General features: G+C 45.2%; 11 protein-coding genes across 11 annotated transcripts; 5 read left to right on the top strand and 6 right to left on the bottom strand.

Annotated features, from left to right (window-relative positions):
• Positions 1-6: 6 nt before the first annotated feature.
• On the top strand, positions 7-1,751 carry SERLADRAFT_453979 (uncharacterized protein; the record flags this gene model as incomplete). The annotated part of the gene is made up of 2 exons (XM_007324236.1): positions 7-1,082; positions 1,143-1,751. 2 exons carry the CDS (start codon positions 55-57, stop codon positions 1,327-1,329), a joined length of 1,215 nt encoding a protein of 404 aa, XP_007324298.1.
• Positions 1,752-2,018: 267 nt separating this feature from the next.
• Positions 2,019-3,693, bottom strand: SERLADRAFT_480253 (uncharacterized protein; the record flags this gene model as incomplete). The annotated part of the gene is made up of 6 exons (XM_007324235.1): positions 2,019-2,595; positions 2,662-3,130; positions 3,199-3,223; positions 3,283-3,304; positions 3,357-3,391; positions 3,453-3,693. 6 exons carry the CDS (start codon positions 3,618-3,620, stop codon positions 2,433-2,435), a joined length of 882 nt encoding a protein of 293 aa, XP_007324297.1.
• Positions 3,694-3,740: 47 nt separating this feature from the next.
• Positions 3,741-4,722, bottom strand: SERLADRAFT_480250 (uncharacterized protein; the record flags this gene model as incomplete). The annotated part of the gene is made up of 2 exons (XM_007324234.1): positions 3,741-4,415; positions 4,468-4,722. 2 exons carry the CDS (start codon positions 4,668-4,670, stop codon positions 3,845-3,847), a joined length of 774 nt encoding a protein of 257 aa, XP_007324296.1.
• A 409-nt stretch (positions 4,723-5,131) lies between these two features.
• SERLADRAFT_339737 (uncharacterized protein) lies at positions 5,132-5,516 on the bottom strand (the record flags this gene model as incomplete). Its single annotated transcript, XM_007324233.1, has 2 exons — positions 5,132-5,305; positions 5,367-5,516. Coding segments are annotated over 2 exons (324 nt in total), but the record flags the coding sequence as incomplete, so codon positions are not given.
• A 1,053-nt stretch (positions 5,517-6,569) lies between these two features.
• Positions 6,570-7,321, top strand: SERLADRAFT_453975 (uncharacterized protein; the record flags this gene model as incomplete). Its single annotated transcript, XM_007324232.1, has 1 exon — positions 6,570-7,321. One exon carries the CDS (start codon positions 6,857-6,859, stop codon positions 7,154-7,156), a length of 300 nt encoding a protein of 99 aa, XP_007324294.1.
• A 109-nt stretch (positions 7,322-7,430) lies between these two features.
• Positions 7,431-8,538, top strand: SERLADRAFT_403293 (uncharacterized protein; the record flags this gene model as incomplete). Its single annotated transcript, XM_007324231.1, has 7 exons — positions 7,431-7,527; positions 7,581-7,605; positions 7,664-7,719; positions 7,792-7,941; positions 8,003-8,111; positions 8,177-8,186; positions 8,252-8,538. The coding sequence occupies 7 exons, from the start codon at positions 7,513-7,515 to the stop codon at positions 8,301-8,303; spliced, it is 417 nt and encodes a 138-aa protein (XP_007324293.1).
• A 78-nt stretch (positions 8,539-8,616) lies between these two features.
• SERLADRAFT_453971 (glycoside hydrolase family 28 protein) lies at positions 8,617-11,717 on the bottom strand (the record flags this gene model as incomplete). Its single annotated transcript, XM_007324230.1, has 18 exons — positions 8,617-8,647; positions 8,701-8,780; positions 8,845-8,906; positions 8,964-9,008; positions 9,087-9,172; positions 9,225-9,240; positions 9,290-9,306; positions 9,381-9,423; positions 9,480-9,541; positions 9,653-9,671; positions 9,731-9,814; positions 9,885-9,987; positions 10,046-10,050; positions 10,113-10,129; positions 10,374-10,457; positions 10,585-10,677; positions 10,727-10,811; positions 11,032-11,717. Coding segments are annotated over 18 exons (1,206 nt in total), but the record flags the coding sequence as incomplete, so codon positions are not given.
• Positions 11,718-11,773: 56 nt separating this feature from the next.
• Positions 11,774-12,337, top strand: SERLADRAFT_403292 (uncharacterized protein; the record flags this gene model as incomplete). Its single annotated transcript, XM_007324229.1, has 2 exons — positions 11,774-12,017; positions 12,069-12,337. A coding segment is annotated over one exon (152 nt), but the record flags the coding sequence as incomplete, so codon positions are not given.
• Positions 12,338-13,307: 970 nt separating this feature from the next.
• On the top strand, positions 13,308-14,697 carry SERLADRAFT_480237 (uncharacterized protein; the record flags this gene model as incomplete). The annotated part of the gene is made up of 4 exons (XM_007324228.1): positions 13,308-13,498; positions 13,561-14,037; positions 14,096-14,365; positions 14,425-14,697. The coding sequence occupies 4 exons, from the start codon at positions 13,341-13,343 to the stop codon at positions 14,627-14,629; spliced, it is 1,110 nt and encodes a 369-aa protein (XP_007324290.1).
• A 75-nt stretch (positions 14,698-14,772) lies between these two features.
• SERLADRAFT_480235 (uncharacterized protein) lies at positions 14,773-16,558 on the bottom strand (the record flags this gene model as incomplete). The annotated part of the gene is made up of 14 exons (XM_007324227.1): positions 14,773-14,940; positions 15,020-15,210; positions 15,273-15,330; positions 15,411-15,438; positions 15,504-15,563; positions 15,617-15,717; positions 15,778-15,886; positions 15,964-15,975; positions 16,029-16,053; positions 16,117-16,154; positions 16,216-16,241; positions 16,299-16,324; positions 16,382-16,399; positions 16,456-16,558. The coding sequence occupies 6 exons, from the start codon at positions 15,712-15,714 to the stop codon at positions 14,854-14,856; spliced, it is 522 nt and encodes a 173-aa protein (XP_007324289.1).
• A 1,653-nt stretch (positions 16,559-18,211) lies between these two features.
• Positions 18,212-18,546, bottom strand: SERLADRAFT_443601 (uncharacterized protein; the record flags this gene model as incomplete). Its single annotated transcript, XM_007324226.1, has 2 exons — positions 18,212-18,298; positions 18,364-18,546. The coding sequence occupies 2 exons, from the start codon at positions 18,544-18,546 to the stop codon at positions 18,212-18,214; spliced, it is 270 nt and encodes an 89-aa protein (XP_007324288.1).
• Positions 18,547-19,446: the final 900 nt, after the last annotated feature.

Here is a 19,446-nt window from a genome sequence, read left to right as displayed (position 1 = left end):
TATTTCGCTGTTTTCAAGTTTTCACCTCAGAGCTTTGGTTCTGTTCTGCTACGAATGTTTGGTCTGCGTGGCAGCTCAAGCTTGCTGAGATGCGTGCAATCCCTATCTCAGCCCACTCAAAGGCCTTGTTATAATCTTCTACGCTCAAGTTTACATTCAAATACCATAACGCGCACTTATGCTACACAGCTCACTCCCCCACCGACCTCAGCACCCTCTGCAACTTCTCTAGACGCATCGACCACCCTTTTTAAAACCTACAAACCCGTTTCACCTGGTGTTCGTCACCTTCGTAGACCTATCAACAACCATATCTACCCAGGAAGACCTCTCCGTCTCCTCACCGCACCTCTCCGAAAAAAAGGTGGTCGAAATGCTCACGGTCGCATCACAGTACGCTTCAGAGGAGGAGGACACAAGCAACGTATTCGTGTCGTTGATTTCATGCGCAAGGCGCCAGGTATATGTGATGTCGTGCGCATAGAGTACGACCCTGGCAGGTCGGCACATATTGCACTGGTGAAGAACAGGAATCCAGAATTGGACGGGCTGAAGAAGTGGAGCTATATTCTAGCATGCGAGGGTATGAGGGCTGGCGATGTAGTAGAGAGCTTCAGGTCGGGTATACCCGAAGGGTTTGTCCCTGGATATGTTGACTCTAGGGATAAGCGTAACAGCACTGGCGAGGCCACAGAGGCTCAAGCACAATCTAGCACAGAGTCCTCTTCAGCAGCTCTTGCACTTGGTATTCTTCGTGCCAAAACAGTCAAGCCTGGGAACGTCCTTCCTCTACGTCTTATCCCTACAGGCACGGTCATTCATTGTGTCTCCCTGAAACCCGACGGCAAGGGTTTACTCGTGCGTTCCGCAGGGTCGTTCGCACAAATTGTTACGCACGAGGAATCTGGGCGGTATTCCCTCGTTCGATTGCAGAGCGGTGAAGTGCGAAAGATATTGCAAGACTGCTGTGCAATAGTGGGAAAGGTGAGCAACCCGTTGTGGAAGAGCCGTAAACTGGGTAAAGCTGGGAGAAATCGCTGGCTGGGTTGGAGGCCTCGTGTCAGAGGTGTAGCGATGAACGCGTAAGTCCCATTAAACCAATTAGTTTTCATCTTCATGTAAAATTCGCGTGTGCATTATAGGAAGGACCACCCTCACGGAGGTGGACGTGGTAAATCGAAATCGAACAAACATCCTGTATCTATATGGGGATGGCCTACCAAGGGCAAGCGCACTCGCAAACCTGGACCTAAGGGCCCAAAGAACAGCAACAAGATGGTTGTTCGCGAAAGGCCAAGAGGAAAAGAAAAGCGAATGGGTACTGCATGAGTTATTTTATTTCAAGGGTGCAATGTCATTCTAGTCGCATACATTGTTATCCAGACATTGCTAATTTGTTGTTTGTGCGGTTTGAAATTTCATGTTGCTCGTCGATTTTCAGAACGGGTGAGATTGAGGCTGGAAGTAGACTCCCATATATATCGATCTTCAATCACTCAGGGCTCCAAAACTTCCATTCAAATTAACACTGTCAAAACCGTAATTTTCTCGTAACCGAGATGGGTGCCAGGGTTTGTTGGACATGTACGCTGTCGTGGTGACCTGTCTATCTCATCCATGTCCAGCATCCCGTCATTGCTGATACCAAATTGCACCGAGTTTAATCTCTCCTGCCATGTAGCTGTTGGAATCTGAATCTGGAATGTTCAATTGCTTTCGACATCTATTATGCATCGCCATGGTCAAGTCTTCCTGAGTGCCAGATGATATGCCGAGGTTATCAGATATAGATACTGTCCTATCATCGCACCTGGACTTGGCCTTCTGTGCTTCAGTGTCGATGTCTTGTTCGGCCTTTGTCTTCTCCGCTTTTCTAAGAACATCCTGTTTTAAGCGATTGCTGCTCTACGAGCTACACCAGGTCTCTCGATGAAGACTACGATGAGGATGAGGGCCCAATACTACTTCGCCTTTCGAATTTTCGTCATTGCGTTTCCAAAAGGAACAGATGATACATACCCTTTGGAATATACCAACGAGATGGTGATTTTGTGAGTCATACTTGCTCTTCTCCACCCATGACTGACCTAGAGGACCGAGCATGGGACTCACCTCACTCATCTATGAAACCGGTTGGACGTCAGCTGACACTCACATTCATTGTTCCAGTCTGGTTTTCTACAAAAATCAATCTCATAGTAATTCACGAGCTTCGGAATGGTTCAGTGTCTGATTTGGATTGTCGAACAACATGGTCTCCTTGATTTCGAGGACCAAGCCTGGACATAAACGATCGTTCCCATGCAGAGGTGCCGTGTTGTTAGTATGATGTACAACCGAATATCCTTCTGAATGGAAAAAATAGTGTCACAAGTAGGCGCAAGCGTTGATTAGGAGTACATGTAGTGGACAAGAGAGTTCCTCGGAGGTAATCAACCAAACCTTTGCTTGGCCAGCTGCTGGAACATATCCATGGTAGCCTTGTCTTTCTCTCGTATGGCGGTTGCACGTTCTTGTGTAGAAGAATTTTTATCCCCTTTGTCTGCGTTCCTCTTTTCTTCAAATCGCTTCCGTGCAGCATCACGTCTTGCGATGCTTGAGGAGGGATACAAATGTAGCATTTGAGTATTAGGCACGACACAATGATAAAAAATCACGTACTGGTCCCGAAAGCTATCGCCTCCGCCTAGTAATGTCGACTCGTCCGCCTCAAATCCATCGTCGCCCTTCTCCCTGAAATTCTTGTCGTTCTCCCTGCGTGCTCTCTTCTTTTCTAGCATAGCTTCTCTGCCGACTGGTTTTGGTCCAACCATATCCTCCACTCTTTCCTTCGCTTCTGTGCGATCTCGTTTCCTTTTGTAATCACGTTCTGCGGCTTGATATTCTGATGCGGCCTCTCGAGCCAGTACCAGGTCTGACGCAGAGGGTAATGTAGGACCGTGTACACGATTAGCACCCTTACTACTTGAAGTAGCTTGGGATTTCAAGTCGCGGCCGTATGTAGCAGAGCCCACTTCTTCCCGGACAGCCCTGAGGGCTTCTGAACTAACTCCTGGGCCGAACGACCATTTATATGCTGTCTGGTTCGTTGCAGACTGCGCCGAAAGATTCACGCCACTATACAGTGTTTCTAATAATGAGATGTATAAGTAGGGCCTCATGATCAACCAAATAAGGAGGAAAGAGAACGAAACGAACTGGATAATTTCCCCCGGTTCCAAGCCTTTCAAGGTTTTATTTGAGAAAAAGGCAGAAAAAATGCTTTGAAACACAGAAGTTTACCTTGACAAATTTGCGAAAGTAGCTGACATATGTGTGAATACGATTAACTGTCGTGAATGCAGGGTAGTACCCACCTTCTTGCTCTATCTCCTGAAAGCTCATCAAAGTACTGGAAAAAGTTACATTACACTGCACCACGCTTTTATTTATTACAGAAAAACGCGACATACCTTCCCTTTCTCATCTTTTAGCCATACTCTGAATTCGTCACTCTTCAAAAAGTAATCTTTCTCAGATATGGGATCCACACCGGATGGTAGGCTGTAAGCTCTGCCTGGAGAACGAGAGCGATCTCTTTCCAGTGATTTCTCTGTTTCCCTATCTCGACGAGACGGCATCTTTTGAAAAATGTAAGAAGATGTAATTTGAGTTGAGAAATATAAGAACGTTGTACTATGCAGGCTTGGGTTCAAGTTCACGCCACAGTTACGCAAACTTACGTACAGCAAAAGTCTTACAGGAACATATGGATTCAATGCAAACAACGGAGAATTGATTGTATACAGTATAACAATACGGGTACAACTTCTTTATCTTCTTCATAACACTCCAGCCATCGAGTCTACAACCTGAAGGGAGTACGAGGATACTGCACCTTGGCAGAAGCAGCATCGTCAACGAACCAATATAATTGACCTGGATATACGGGCTTAACCCTGGAAGCAGGAAGCCCTTCCTCCGGCTTATCCAATATGTTACTTAACATATCAACTTTCCCTTCACCCGTTGCAACGAAAGCCACCTGTGCAGCGTGATTTATGACAGGGTAAGTGAGAGTGATCCGTTTGGGAGGTGGTTTCGGTGAATCCTCGATATATGCGACCCATCTGTCTTCTTCTGCAAGTAGCTCATGACCTGGAAAAAGGGATGCGGTATGCCCATCCGGACCAATGCCGAGAAGAATAAGGTCGAAGACAGGAAATCGAGCAGAGTCCTTCTGAGCGAACTCGCGAATGAGTTCTTTCTCGTAATGATCTGACAGCTCCTCCAAGTCTTCGATAAAAGAAGGGTCGAGAGTATGGATATTGGTAGAAGGTATGGGAACTTTAGAGAAGAGCTCGTCGAAACAAAGCTTGTGGTTTGAGTCGGGATGATCAAGCGGAACAGCCCGCTCATCAGCATAGAAAACTTGCCTATCCGATCCGTCAACATTCATGACCTTTAATAACCTTCAAAAATACGAACCACTTGTCCCATTTTACTGATGCATTGCCAATGAGGCCCTTCAACTGTTTCGGGAGCGAACCACCAGATATTGCTACGGTGAACCTCCCCTTCTTGTCGATAGAGTCCTTCTGGAGCTTTACAATAAAAGCTGCCAATGATTCAACGAGCTCATTGGCAGACGGGAAAGAGTTGAGGATGGGCGCACTCGGTGGTTGGTGCATGATAAATATCGAGATAATCTCAAGTGGCAGCGGTTAGGAGACTCTCATCCGCGTAATATTGGCGGTCCATGCGTTCACACTCCGACCTGGGCTTACGTCATAGTAATCCACAGCTCTCCCCAACTGGTGATCTGTGGCTGCCATAGATGATTTTACTGTTTTGTATTCGGCTGCGAGCCGATAATGATTACAGAGTTCTACACAACATAATCCCTTCATGATGGTGGTATAAAAACATAACTCTTTTGCATGTAATGAGCATACTGTGTCCTAGTCTCGAATCCAGACGGGTGGGAACAGACCTAGCGTGGAGCCCTAGCTTCTGGGTTCGAGACTAACTGTGTCCCAAAATGTCAATCTGAGTGCGATGCGTCACAAATTACCAGAAACACTCACGATGTCGTCAAGGTCGTCTAGTTATCAATGATGGTAGCAAAGTTCGAGGCAAACATCTGGCCACCCTTCTCGAAAAACTTTAGCTCCTCAGCAGCCACAACACGGCGGTACTCCTCGTCAGTGAAGACCTCTGTGAGGGCCTCGAAGGTTGCAGCCTCAAACACGGCCATGGCGTCCCATGGGGAAACGTTCAGACCAGCCTCGCCAATGGCTTGGCTAACAACAGGGTTGGCATGAGCCTGTAACAGTGTGTTACAATCAGAAACGCAGGACTGCTAAAGTCAAAAACTTCACACGAACCTGCTCATATTTGAGGATGTTCTTCTTAACTACAGGGAGCGAGTTAAAAAGCTTCGAATGGTCATCGAGCCAGAACTTGTCGAAATCCTCCTTCGAGATACCATCTTTCTTCTTGAACAGAGCGACAATGCGGACACGATCAGTGCGGAGGGCCATTATGATAGTAGATCGTAAGGGCTGCGACCATCAGGAAATTATTAGCTGGAAGACGTAGAGTTCGGAAAAGAGGATTACTTACAAAAGTAGAAGGTATGCGTAAAGAGGATAAAGGGAGCTTGAAGGTCAACGATCATGATCTGCTTGCCTTTATATTATTCGTGCTCTAATCCGCCTAGAACAAAAGGGCATATCATGGGACAGCCACAAGTAAAATTGATACGATCAAGACAGGCTAACTCAAAACTCCCGACCGTTGCGTTGGATTATTTCATCGGGACGCTGATCAGATGGGGTTGGGCCGGGTTGGCAGCATAAAACATACTTCATTGCCTTTTCGGGAAGTAGGAGACCTGGCGATGCTTGTCCCATGACTCCCATCACATCGTAAGGCAAAGCTAAAGAATTGAGTGGGCTGGAATCGCGTTGATGCGGACAAATTAACAAATGGGTAATTTGCTCAATGCGGCGCTGTCCAGGGGGGGTGGTAAGACAACAGTCATAGACACTTCCGGATCACATCAAGACACGCCATGCAATCACAACAAATCCACTATATGGCCCGGGATCCAAAGACGACTCACTAGTACTCACTGCTTGTCATTTCGAGAGCCCATGTAATGCAAGATGACGATAGATGCTATAACGGCGGTACTGCAGGCCGATAGCATATGATTAATGTTGATAAGATCAAATAGACGACCGTTATAATCCATGTGATAAAATAAAAAGAAGCAGACATGTTAGATTGTTGCCAACTAAGCGATCGCTGCTGTACGGACCTGATCAACGTTCCTCAGCGCTCAGGAACAAGGGAGGGATCGATATTTTTGTACGTATGATCGTATTTAGCGGGAAATCAAAATATTTCTATGATTGTAAGAAGACGCGTTGCTGACGCTCACTGCAACACCCACAAGATGTTTATGGTTGTACCGAACAGCATCCAGTGATCATTTCGTACAGCCACAGCAGATACGGACAAGGCACAGTGCTGTTCTCCAGACTTTCAGGGCATATAACAGTCAGTAAAATGTTCAATGCAGCGGAGCTTATCCATACTCATTGGTCTTCTCGATGGCTATGATGATCACCAACACACCATAAGCAAAGTTTGGATCGAATAAGACGCTAAGTACATTTATCTGTACAGTCTATAATATGCACGCTGACACGTACTAAACTACACTTAAGCATAGTAGAGGAATTATGTGAGGCCCAAATACACTCACCTGCTGGTTTGCTACGAGAGTATGCGTCACTTAATCCAGGACAACGTTATATCTATTCCTTGATATAGACGTTGCCTAGAGTCTACGTTGGCAATTTTTGATATGTTCAAGGTGCCAAGTACGGGTATCATCAGTGTTAATAGGCAGCTAAGGAGTTTCAACATCTCTGAAGAATTGCCAATACTTGAGTCCTCGAACGTTTTGAAGGACAGCGCCCAAGAACGTCGTCGCGAGAATGATAGGACAGTACTACCATCCAACGGATTCGATATGACTCTTCATATACTTCGAGTCCTAGACGCCAGACCAGTAAGCCATAACATGGTCTCCGTATATATTGAGGAATTTTCAGGTTTAACATTCCGCTTGGGCCAGACCGAGGTATCTCTAACTTTCAATTGACTGCGTCCACGTATCCAGAAAACCCCTGAGCTGACGCTATGCAAGATGCTGGGGAAAAGACACGATAACAGCTAAGGTGACTAGGCCATTCCGTAGAGTAAGCCAGATATGAGGGGAGCCTTGAGTAGGACTTGGCCAGTTGGGAGTCAGAGACACAGTCACGGTGCCGCGCCTCCTGGTCAGTGCGTCCGTTTACTGTGGCGCAGAAACAAATGCGTGGGAAATTACACGACGCGGCTTTCATTAACGGACAACCGCTCTTGTCGCATTCTTGCCCACAACCATCATCATCGTACCCAGCGACATCAAGCAATCCAGTTTTCTAATCTCAAAACTAGCTTGAACTTTTATCTCAAATGGCTCGCACTAAGGTACGTTGCTCGCGCATACTATTCGCATCCACTTTGGCCTGATCTTTGAATAGCAAACTGCACGTAAATCGACCGGAGGTGAGATTTCGTTGGCTGTTGGAACGCAATGACATGACTGACTTGGTATTTCGCGCAGGCAAGGCCCCCCGTAAGCAACTCGCGACCAAAGCTGCCCGTAAGACTGCCGCTGCCGTATGTTTTCATTCGTCTAGATCAATTCGGTTGTGGTTCTTCCCTAACCCCCTCTTTGTTCTCAACTACTAGGCTGCCACCGGTGGTGTAAAGAAACCCCATCGTTTCCGCCCTGGAACCGTCGCTCTCCGTGAAATTAGGAGATACCAGAAGTCGACTGAACTCCTTATCAGGAAGTTGCCTTTCCAGAGGTTGGTCCGTGAAATCGCACAGGACTTCAAGGTGCGCTCCCTTCTTTTCTTTCTACCATACGTGGTGTTTACGAATGTCACCGTTTAACTAGACTGATCTGCGCTTCCAATCATCTGCCGTCATGGCTCTCCAAGAGGCTGCTGAAGCCTACCTTGTCTCTTTGTTCGAAGACACTAACTTGGCTGCCATCCATGCCAAACGTGAGTTATTCGCATGCCCTGTGCCCTGTTCTGCTGACTCATCATTGGTCTCTCATGTGATCTAGGTGTTACTATGTGCGTATCTGTTTTGCACCGCTTACCATTGTTCAACGGCGCTGACTTATTTATTTCTCACACAGTCAACCCAAAGATCTAGCTCTTGCCAGGCGCCTGCGGGGCGAGAGGTCTTAAATTATCTTTTCCTTTACATCGTGTCGTTTCCCTTTTCGGCGTCTTCTAATATCTCGATATGGCGTATGTTGAGTATGTATATGATAAATGGTTTGTTCGTGTGTACTCTTCTGTATTGTCTTCATGCACCCTACCCGCATCTCCTTATATTCTTGTAAAACGTACATAAAATTTTGTTTGTATTAGCTAGTGTTTCAACATAGGCTTTCGCAAACAACTTTAATTTGTGAGATATATTGCATCATCTGTCCATGTTAGGATATTTATTGTACAGGACATTAAAATCCAGCAACAGTGGGGATGAAGGGACCGTCCTCACAGACAAAACCGACATCAGTAGAAATCTGAGACATATCAGCCGTAAATCGGAGGTGAAACCAATAACGACTTTACTTACAGTGGAGGTGTTACACATGGCAGCAACAGGGGCACCAGTTAGTGTACGAGCGAAGATATCTTTAGCGACAATGTTCGTAGCTGTGTGTAATTGTAAAAAAAAATTATAAGGGCGAAGTACATAGGAATAGGGAGTGATGCCAACCAGTGTCAGGATACAAGTCAAATATGACGACTTCTTTTCCGGTGGCATTGGTGACTGCGTACCTAGGGATGTGAAGAAAGATGCTAAGTCGGGGAGGTGGAGTAAGGGAGAATACTTACCAGCAGGGATCGCTGATGCAGGAACCCTCTACGTAGCCGGGGGTACTTAAAGGGGCAAGAACACGTAATTAGTACTACCATTCTACACACCGAAGAGAGAGGGGGACGATAGAGAGGACGCACTCGTTGATGACGCCAACAAAGTTCTCGAACAAAAAGTTTTCGATGTGTGTTTCGTTTGTGTTAGTTGAATTGGGTTTTGGGCCGACCTATCGTTTTTGTTTGGTGAGGAGGGATGTTAGGTTCGGAGTCACTACATACGTTTTGGTCCCAGTAGCTATTACAATTTCATCAGCAACGAGTTAAATTAAATCGTAGAGGCTTACTTTTGTGTAACATAGATCTTGAGGGGAGGTGAAGGGACATTGAAGAAGAGGTTAGAGGAGCCTATGTTCGTCAAGAAGGGATAAGGCTCACGGGGAACATGACGTCGATGAACATGATGTTTCGCCAGGTTGCGCTTGGAGGAAATATTATGTTAGGGTGTACACATGTTGCAGCGAGGAGATTTGATACTTTTGGGCCAATCCGTTTCCACCTGTCCAACTCTTGAATCGAGCACCATAAAGCGTGTGGTTCTGAATCACAAGGGATCGGATACAGAAGGGTGGTGCCAAGCATTAGCGATTCCATGAATGGAGATTATTATTTTGACGTATATTGTGTGAGCATAAGATAGGAGCACATACCATAATGACGTTCTCAAACCTGAATCATATTTCACGTTATTGCTGGCAAAAAAAACGAAAGCAGGAGCAAAGACTCACAAAAGATCGGATACTTGTGAGTCCTGTCCAGCTTTGCCTAAGGATCCGACCGATAGACCATGGCTGCCTTCACAATAGCTATCACTGTTGGTTATAAAATCAAGAATGTCGTCTTTAGTCCTTTGGCCGTAAAGAAGGCAAGACTTGTACGAACCGGAAAGTGATGTTCTTAGCCCCGTTTATGACTGTTATGCAGTCATCTCCGTTGTGTACATGATTCCGCTCGAAGAGCATATCAGTGCCGCCAGCAGAAAAGCCTTAGGGATGGAGTCAGGGGGGTCTGGGGAATGGGAGGTAGTCAAGCACGGAGCCTACCATCACTATCATCGATGTCCAACGTCATCAGCGGCCATTACGATTGAACGAATAAAATGCAACTTACGTGTTGAATGGGAACGACTGATCACAGAGAGACACGTTAGCATTCATATCGTAGCTTATTAGGAGGGGCATGGTGTGTTATAGGAATGCGAACAAGAATAAGGCTGGTATGGGTAGCAACCAAGCCAATAGGACAGACATGTGTGCATTCGAGAAATCCCAAAATGAAAACCCAGCGCATATATGACACTCGATTTCGAAAATTTAATTTTGCATTGTATATTCCCAAAACAGAATATACGTTCTTCCAAGTGGTACTCACCGCATTATCTGATCCAGCAAGAATGATGTTGTTGAAAACGTGAAGGTAAGACGATCCCGTTGTGAGGAAATTCCAGGCAATGGGCTGTTTAGGAAAGGGAAAACGAATCAGTTGGATTGCAGACGGGGAGCAAAGGGAAAAATTGTGCGAATGTAGGCGAGATCCAGAACAATATGGGTTGATTGTTATGGAACTGAGAACATAAATTTACCTTGTATATCTTCATATCCCTAATGACACCATTTGTAATGTTCCCAAAGAGCCAACCGTAAGGACGGCCGGCCTGTTCCATGATATTCCACCACTTTGCAACGACGTTAACGACGGAACAAAAGAAGCTTGAAGTAACTTACTTGCTGGCCATGTCCGTCTACCCAACCCCAGTCAGGATCAGTATTTCCTCGAAGGGTTACGTTGTTTCCTCCCATGAATGAGATCCTAAGGTTCGAAGATGGAATTAGACTGGGTCATCAATGGTGACATTATCCAGCGTACCATGCACCAGCGTAGTTCTACACAGCATTTATAACATTAAGTGAACATGATAGATGAGCTTGTGAGCCGAGAGGCATGCTTACCGAAGCATTGACATAACCTAGTCCATGAAATCATAAATCAGTCACCTCGCTCCCTAAAACACCACACCAACGCATGTAACTTACTTTGGACTGTTGTCATATTCGTGGGGTATGACAGGTTACCCTCGATTCTTACTTCGACGTTCGTAAACACAGGAAATACAATAGGGGACCAGACATTGTATGTAGTGTTTGGTGCGAAAAGGATGGTGACATCCGAAGTATAGGTGGTGTCCTGAAGAGCAGAGAGGAGAGCAGGAGTGTCATCTGAACCTGTGGAGTGTGGAACAGTGTAGGTTGTCCACGCGTGGATATGGGTGGAAAGTAGAAGTGGAAGAAGAATAGGTAACAACATTGCAAAAGTCGATTGTTAGACGTGGTATGCGGGTGAGACGTACGACGCGGGACTCCAGTATATTGTTTCACAGCACGATATATAGCAAAAGCCATGAGTGTGTACAACGTCAGAGTTGTCGAGAAACATAGAGAATTTGAATAGGCCCGGGTAAGCCGTTCATGTGATGCAAGAGAGTCACAGGGTGGAGGTGTTCATATATGAGGTGTTTATGCAATTTGTAGTGCATCTGACATGTCAAGGAAGACGATCTCTTGTGCCAGGGTTCTGAGTTTCTGGAGGGAAACCGGGATTGGACACGAGTTAGATGGACAGGGCGCACGTGAAACGAAAAGCCGTAAGTAGTAACGTTGGCTAAGTCGTAAGCATCAACCAGACGGGACGTACGCATCATAGAAAGGCGATACTAATATTCCTTGGTGCAGATAACAAGATGGAGGAGTTCAAGTTGATATATGCAGATGTGGCATACACCTCTAGCTTATCTTATCCAGCCACATATATACCACGGAGTCATACATGCTCACCATTCTATCGTCGACATCGTTGAACAGAAACATCAGTAAATGGTGTGCGAGGAAACATAGCGGCCCGGACGGACCGGCGGACCTTGAGGGTAAATATCGATTTGTACGACAAGGCCGCGGGATTGCGAAGGAACAAGAAGTTGAGTAGAGTTCAGATCTAGACAGATACAATGGCATACGACGGCTTCAGGAGAAGAGCTAAGCTTATTACAACCAGTATACACAACTTGCTTACTTGGAGTCCGCCCCCCACAAGATACCCATAGAAAAAATATATCTGTCAAGAACAATATGAGCTAACCGGTGCAACTGCTCTTGATACCCGCAACGTCAACCAACCATCGTGCGTTTTCAGCAGCACACAAAGTAGCAACCAAGAGTAGCAAGACTCGTCATGAAAACTCCGAAGAGGATGATGTGTTTGACTTTCCTATACGGAATATCGAATACACTTCCGGACCAGGCGAGTTTGGTAGCCAATCTGCAAGAGAAGCAAGGGCTTCTTGGTGAATTGCAGAAGGAATGTTGCTCACCTGTGAAGTATTGAACTCCTGGCTCATTTTTCAGGCATGCGAGGAAGACAGTTGGATTGATAAAACTATACCTGGAAGATACTGCACGTATGAATCATCCCGAAGATTTGAAAGGTTGCTGTGAACCACGAGAAAAAAAAGATAACTAGGTATTACCTGGTGGGAGTGAATCCGTCACTGCATTGGGACTTGTATCGGCAGTCGTAGTCAATTTCATTCTAGGTTCTACCGTGTTGAGATGAGCCCAAAGTCAAAGTCTGTTGCTCAGGATTGGGAATATTTGTGGGACCAAGTCATTCATACGAATATGTCTCTGTCACAACTAAACATGTCCAATTTCTTCGCAGATATACCACATAGCTGCACAAGAGTTGAGTCATTGAACGCTTGATGTACCCTACCAAGCAATTCTGCATGAACATTGTTTTTGAGGTGTCGCCATAGAAGAGACTACAGTAAACGCCAACCGTTAGATGGCAAATCATGTAGAAGTGTATGGATAACAGACGTGACTTTTTGCGTTCCTGTTACACAGATATTTTGAAACAGATACACGATGAAGGTCTAACATAAAGCTTGGTGCGATGTTCAGGACTCAAAGCAAATGCAAAGTCCAGAGGGGTGTCGCATTGCGAAGAGTCCGCCAGCATCGCTCCACGAACGTGTTCATGATAACACCGTGTTGAGATCGCCAACTCTTAGTACGGCCATACGGCCATCGCAGCAGAAGGAGAAGAAATATTTAGGAAGGTTCTGCTTATCTGCTTACAGGAGACTATAAAAAATGGTTGCAAAGTTGCACCGTGACTTCGGGAAGGAGTCGGATATATATTGTGGCGGTGCAAAATAACAGATTAGATTAGATTGGCCATAGTAAAACAACCGTGCGCGGACTGATTTGATCTAGGTCGAGTCAGAATTAAGAAATTTTAAAGTCTTTCGATGCAGAACTGAAACGTTATCCTCTTACCATCATGATCACCCAATCCCTCTGGCTTCGTTGTGAAAAAAAGGAGTTTGAACGGCGCTCAGCTCTCACTCCAACCACTGCCAAAAAGCTCATCGATGCTGATTTCGACATCACCGTCGAGCGCGATGAGCAGAGAATATTTGCAGATTCAGAATTCGAAGCGTATGTCCAACATCTCACGGTTTTTATAGAACTTCTCCTTTTTTACTAGCTCAAAAACGCAGTGTCGGCTGTAAGATGGTGGAGAACAATTCTTGGCCGAGTGCGCCCACTGATATCCCCATCCTTGGACTGAAAGAACTGCCCGTATCGAAAGATCCACTCTCCCATACCCATATCCAGTTCGCCCACTGCTACAAGCGCCAGGCAGGATGGTCTGCCGTTTTGTCTCGATTCCTCCGTGGTGGAGGAACCCTATATGATCTTGAGTTCCTCACTGATGACAGTGGCCGACGCGTCGCTGCATTCGGATTCCATGCAGGATTTGCAGGTGCTGCTGCAGGAGCGCTCGCCCTGGCTGCACAAAGACGGGGAGAAAAGCTAGGTCGTCTAGAACCATATGAAAACGAGCAGGCCATGGTGACAGCTGTCAAGGAGACATTGGGGGGGAGTGGAAAGGGCGTCAAGGCTCTCGTCATCGGGGCTCTAGGAAGGTGTGGGCGTGGTGCCATAGACCTCTTCAAGAAAGTTGGTCTCGAGGAGTAAGTGTATGCGTTTACCCTCTGTAGCTAGGATTGAACGTATCCACGCGTTTTCTAGCGAAGATATCATCAAGTGGGATATGGCTGAAACGGCCAAGGGAGGCCCGTTCCAAGAAATCCTCGACGTCGATATCTTCGTCAACTGCATATACCTATCTTCTTCCATCCCGCCATTTTTAACCCATGAGCAGATCATCGCGGGTGGAAAGAATAGAAAGCTGTCTGTTGTAGTGGATGTCAGCTGTGATACCACCAACCCGTTCAATCCTATTCCGATCTATAACGTCAACACCACCTTCTCAGACCCCACTGTACCGGTTGAGCTTGGGTAATTTATCTCAATTGATCATGCTGGGTGACCTTATTGATTTCAAATATTTTGTTCAGCCCTGATCAACCTTTGCTATCTGTGATTTCCATCGATCATCTTCCAACTCTGCTCCCAAGGGAAGCTTCGGAGCAATTCAGTTCAGACCTGCTTCCTTCTCTCCTAGCGCTACGGCAAAGGAAGACAGCTCGTGTTTGGACGGAGGCAGAGAAGTTGTATAAGGAGAAGCTGGCTGAAGCTATCAAAGAAGGTTTCTCAAGTTGATGAAAATACCTTCATAGAAGAATAAAAGACATGATGTAAGATTGGCAATATAGCAACTATTTGAATGTGGTCGTTGGAAGACGTGTCATGAACGACGATACAAGTGCTCAACCCAAAATTTATCTTTCAGCTGTCAGCGTATTCATGATCAAAGATACCACTTCACGTATCGAGATAATCAACTTTTCTACCATGTCTGCCATCTATAATGAAAGGGAGGAGTTCTAAACTTCTAGTTGTTCGAATGTCAATTGATCCGCGCTTGATTCAATCGAGACCGTTAAACGCTTGGGACTATTGACGTGATCCGGCTATTCGAAAGGTAGGTGAGGTCAGACAACAATGCGTAAAATAAAATAGTCCGAGATAAGTCAGATACTTGTGACTTACCAGGTCTACAGATTTATCATCCTCTTTTGACACGTTGTTCAAATATTCGACCTTGCGACCAAAGTTAATTTGGTGTTTGCATTCCATGCGAGTGCTTTTAGTCCTGATACCAGCAGGAGCTGGACATGCAGGGGCATTGTCACCTTGGTAGTAACGAGCATTCATCATGGTCATGAACGAGTTGATATATACTGTAGAAATAGAGAAGTTTAAGCGAGGGAGAAACTGTTACTTGATTCACAAGAATACTGACGTTTAACCAGTATGAATTCCATGGCCACACCGACGAAGCTCTGATCATTTGCAGCCCACTAGAATGAGCGCACAACGACGCCAACAAGAATTGTTAGTTTAATGAGGTGCGTGCATAGTAAAGCATTATAGAACATACAGATGCTATAGTCGCGATGGAACACAAGCTTTAACATAGGTCGAACAGATCAACAAGGGTGAGATATGACTCCAAATAACAAAAAAAACTCACCTTGTTACAATCCCTGTGCTCACAGTATAAGAGATTAGGCTGATAATCTTGGAGTTCGTGCTGGATGGTCTGTTAGAGAAAATGATGAACGAAAAGCTATTTCAGAATGCTACCTTTCAAATCCAGTTCGGGCATTGGCTAGGAGATAGCACATGGAAGCCGTAATTATGACATCAGCGACGATTAAGGAGCCACACGCGACATATATCATCCACTGTGATTGTTCATTAACAAGAGCCGTAGAGAGGGTCCAATAGGATCATCCCGACTCTACCTCATTATCGCGCGTATATGACCACCCATGAAGATAGTATCTGCGAACGACGATCACATCCTATTATTATTCGCTTGGGCGCGAAAAGCTCACATATAATAGCAAAGCACTGGTTTGAGTGGCCGGCATGGCAAGGTATCAATCAGCCAAGAGAACTTCACCACTGTGCCACAAAACATTGCTTACAGCAGGTAAGGCCTATTAGAAACGCCAAGTTAGCGGCAGCTAACAAGGAAACACTAAGGACATACCGAAACAGACAATAGATATAACAATCTATGCCAATTGAGCACTGATCGTTAGCGGTAGTAAGTGAGGAACCAAAGCTTGAAGACATACCACTACCGCAGGAAGAAACTGGTATTTTCCCCTACTCACTAAAATTGAAGTGTTTAAGTCCTACATAGAAAGCTATTGCAAGGAATAGCTGAAACTCACAGACCCAGATACGATGACAATAAAGACTTGATATATCGTGCAAAAATTGAAGTCATGAAGATGAACAAGACTAGATGGCTTACGCATGAACTGAAAACACGACTAGAGCCTGTGATAACTATCCTGTTACCACGAGCCCGCTGTGATTAAAATCTCATGGACTTACGCCAACGACAATTTGCAGCTATGATGGAAGGTGGGTGATGAAGGCCTGAACCCATTGAAAATGGAAGAACTTACTTTGAATGACCATACTATAGTACCAAGTGCTCTTGAAGAGGAATAGTTTTGCACGAGGTAGAAGTACAGCGCATGTGCAAGAAGTATGAGATGAAATAAATCCAGAAACCTACATAGAGTCAAGATGAGACCAAAATCCAGTAATTGATTGTAAAAACAAACCATAACCAGCAAAACTTGATATCATGAGACCTATGAGCTCCGAGGGAAATTGGTATAAAACAATTTACGTGCGCACTGTTATCTTATACCATAGGGAACTGCTCGTTCGCTTTGCCTGGAAATACACGTAAGTCTGTAGACAAGTGAGGCCAAATAAACTATGAAAGCCATGACATTAGCGAAATCGACAAGAAATACGATACAAGATTCCTCACACAGTAGCGATTAATAGACCAATATACATAACACCAAAGGAGTCCTGTATGTGAAGCGATATCTGAGACTGGGAATCAGGTTCCAACATCGTTGAGATTTTTAGATTCTTTTTTCGAGAAAGTCGGTGAGAGAGGCAAATAACTTGCGTAGCTGCCAGCTGCCAGAAGGATTCACTAGTTCAGGATATCCTCAAGAACTTATATCCAACTATAACCAATGCAGTGCAACATCGTGTCTCAGGTCCTGGAATTCAGGGCTCGGCAACCGCTGGGCTGTATCAATCATGGTTGATGCTGATCAGAGTTGGACGATGTTAGGTGCAGTTTGTGACTTTGTCACCAGAACTTCCCAATTAATCCACGGACGTTGGTTTCGACAGATGGTTGGACCATTATTCATCTCACCATCTGCAACCAGTTATCAATCTGCTGCATAGGTTTAAGTATCAGGGACAACAGAGATAGCTGAACTCACGGTAACTGACAGAAATTGCTATACTATATAAATTTAATAGATATGATGCAGAATGACCCGTTCTTTAGGAGGTAAAGACAGCTACTTTCAGTCGCATTAAAAGGCCGTCCCTTCAAGCTTGTATGACACATTGAGCTAAGATTGTTGTGAATTGAACACGAACAAGTCCTGTGCAATGGTATTCTGGCGGAATGACTTAGCAGTGAAGTAGTGCTATACTGAGATAGATCATTGGTCGGTGGTCTCGGATCCAGCCACCGGGCTAGGATTAGAAAACTGATGATTCGTGTACCGTAGTTGTATACTGAACCAGGCGAGACTCACCAGATATCGTGCATCAAGATGTATCTATCAAGAGTTGTAAAAAGCCAAGTTGACACGGGGCGGGGACCTCATACATCAAGATCTCACATCCATGCAGGTAAGACAACAGCTCCTGGAATGTGAATGCGCATGCTCTGCGTGGACTTATATTCAACAATACCATCCCATTAGCATGCGTTCGTGCTGTATGACAGAGGCTGGTTGCTATTGAAAAGCCTTGAAGGGCAAATCAGATGATGATATTCGTATTGTAATGATCCAATGGCTGTTTAAACGAAAGAATGTGAACCAGCCAGAATGTACCAGGTGCCAGCCACGGTGGTGGAAAGAATCAGAAGATGGTGGCGGTCGAAAACGGCACACAGCATCGTGCACGTGGCGGAACTTCAACATATGCACTGGCATTCGCACAAACTGGATCGTGTGTCGCAATGAACAAAATATCGTTTTGCTGAAATAAGTACCACCACACTCTATATATGCAATATGATAAAAGTCTAACAAATTTCAATACAGGATATCTTATAAGTTAGAGGGAGCCTTGTTTAGTTTTTTTCTAATATATCGCTCCTGTAAGGATCTATACGTCATGATCGTTCTCGCCCGTAAACTCGAGAGTAAGCTCATCCGACCCAATAGCGATGGATAAACGCTTGTGATAGTTATCCTGAATCGGTTACAGAGAAGATGAGATTATGAGAGAGCAGTCAGATAGTTATTACTATGACTCACAGTGCCTGTGCCAGTATCCAAAGAGTCGCCATTGTGTCCGAGAGTGATGATATGGCGTCCACAGTTGTCTTCGTCTGGGCCTTTCGTTCCCGCTCGAGGGACAGCACTCAAGCGAGCCAAGGTCCCACTGACAGTAGCATTCAAGTTATTGCCTTGGAAATAACGAGCATTCATCATGGCCATGAATGAGTTGACATACACTATAAGAAGTGCACGAAGATAACAGAAATAAAGCACATTTTCAGGGAAAACACCGACGTTTGATGAATATGAATTCCAGTGCTACGTCAATGAAGCTAGACCTCTTCGTAGAATACTGCAATGAATCAACCGGTGTCATCAGCTAAGCTTTTTCATATACGTTGGAGTGAAAAGAGCAAATCAAGGACTCAGGAACGTACTGCTATCATACTCGAGACTGAGAATATACTTTATAACGAATCTGTCAGGTAAACGATAGCAAGATGAGGAACACTGACAATAGTTACCTTGTCACTATTCCAGTACTTATAGCGTAGGATATCATAAATTTGATCCTGGAGTCTGTTCTGAATGATGTAAGATTGAGTGACGGGATCTGGGCACTTAGGGTGTTACCTTGGAAATCCAGTCCGAGAAGTTGCCAGAAGGTAGCACATGCAGATTGCAATTACAACATCGTTGAAAGCCAAAGAACTGAGCGTGGCATATATTGACCACTGGATTTGTTCATGATGCATATAAGTCGAATTCGAAGATGAAATTCATTGAGACAACCTCCACGTTACCTGAACGGCGCCAAGTTCCCACCACTGAGCAGCATGATACCTGCCAATAGCTGTCATTTCCTCTCTCAAGTTGTATTCAGGATGGGAAATACTCACAGGTAATAGCATAGTGCTATTACAACGACATGGCCATCAGTCAAAGATGATCTACTTCCAAACGATGATGAAATTCTTACGGAAGTTAAGGCCTATGAGAACCACCATGTTAAAGTATCTCAGTAACTGTTACCTAACGAGACAAAGAACTGGCCAGTACGCACCGATACAAACAACGCTGACGACGGTCTATAAGGAGTAGCAAGCGATCACTATGGGA

This window comes from Serpula lacrymans, assembly GCF_000218685.1.
Source record: "Serpula lacrymans var. lacrymans S7.9 unplaced genomic scaffold SERLAscaffold_18, whole genome shotgun sequence".
Taxonomy (NCBI): domain Eukaryota; kingdom Fungi; phylum Basidiomycota; class Agaricomycetes; order Boletales; family Serpulaceae; genus Serpula; species Serpula lacrymans.
Note: the sequence above shows the minus strand (reverse complement) of the source record. Positions and strands in the feature narration are given on the sequence as shown.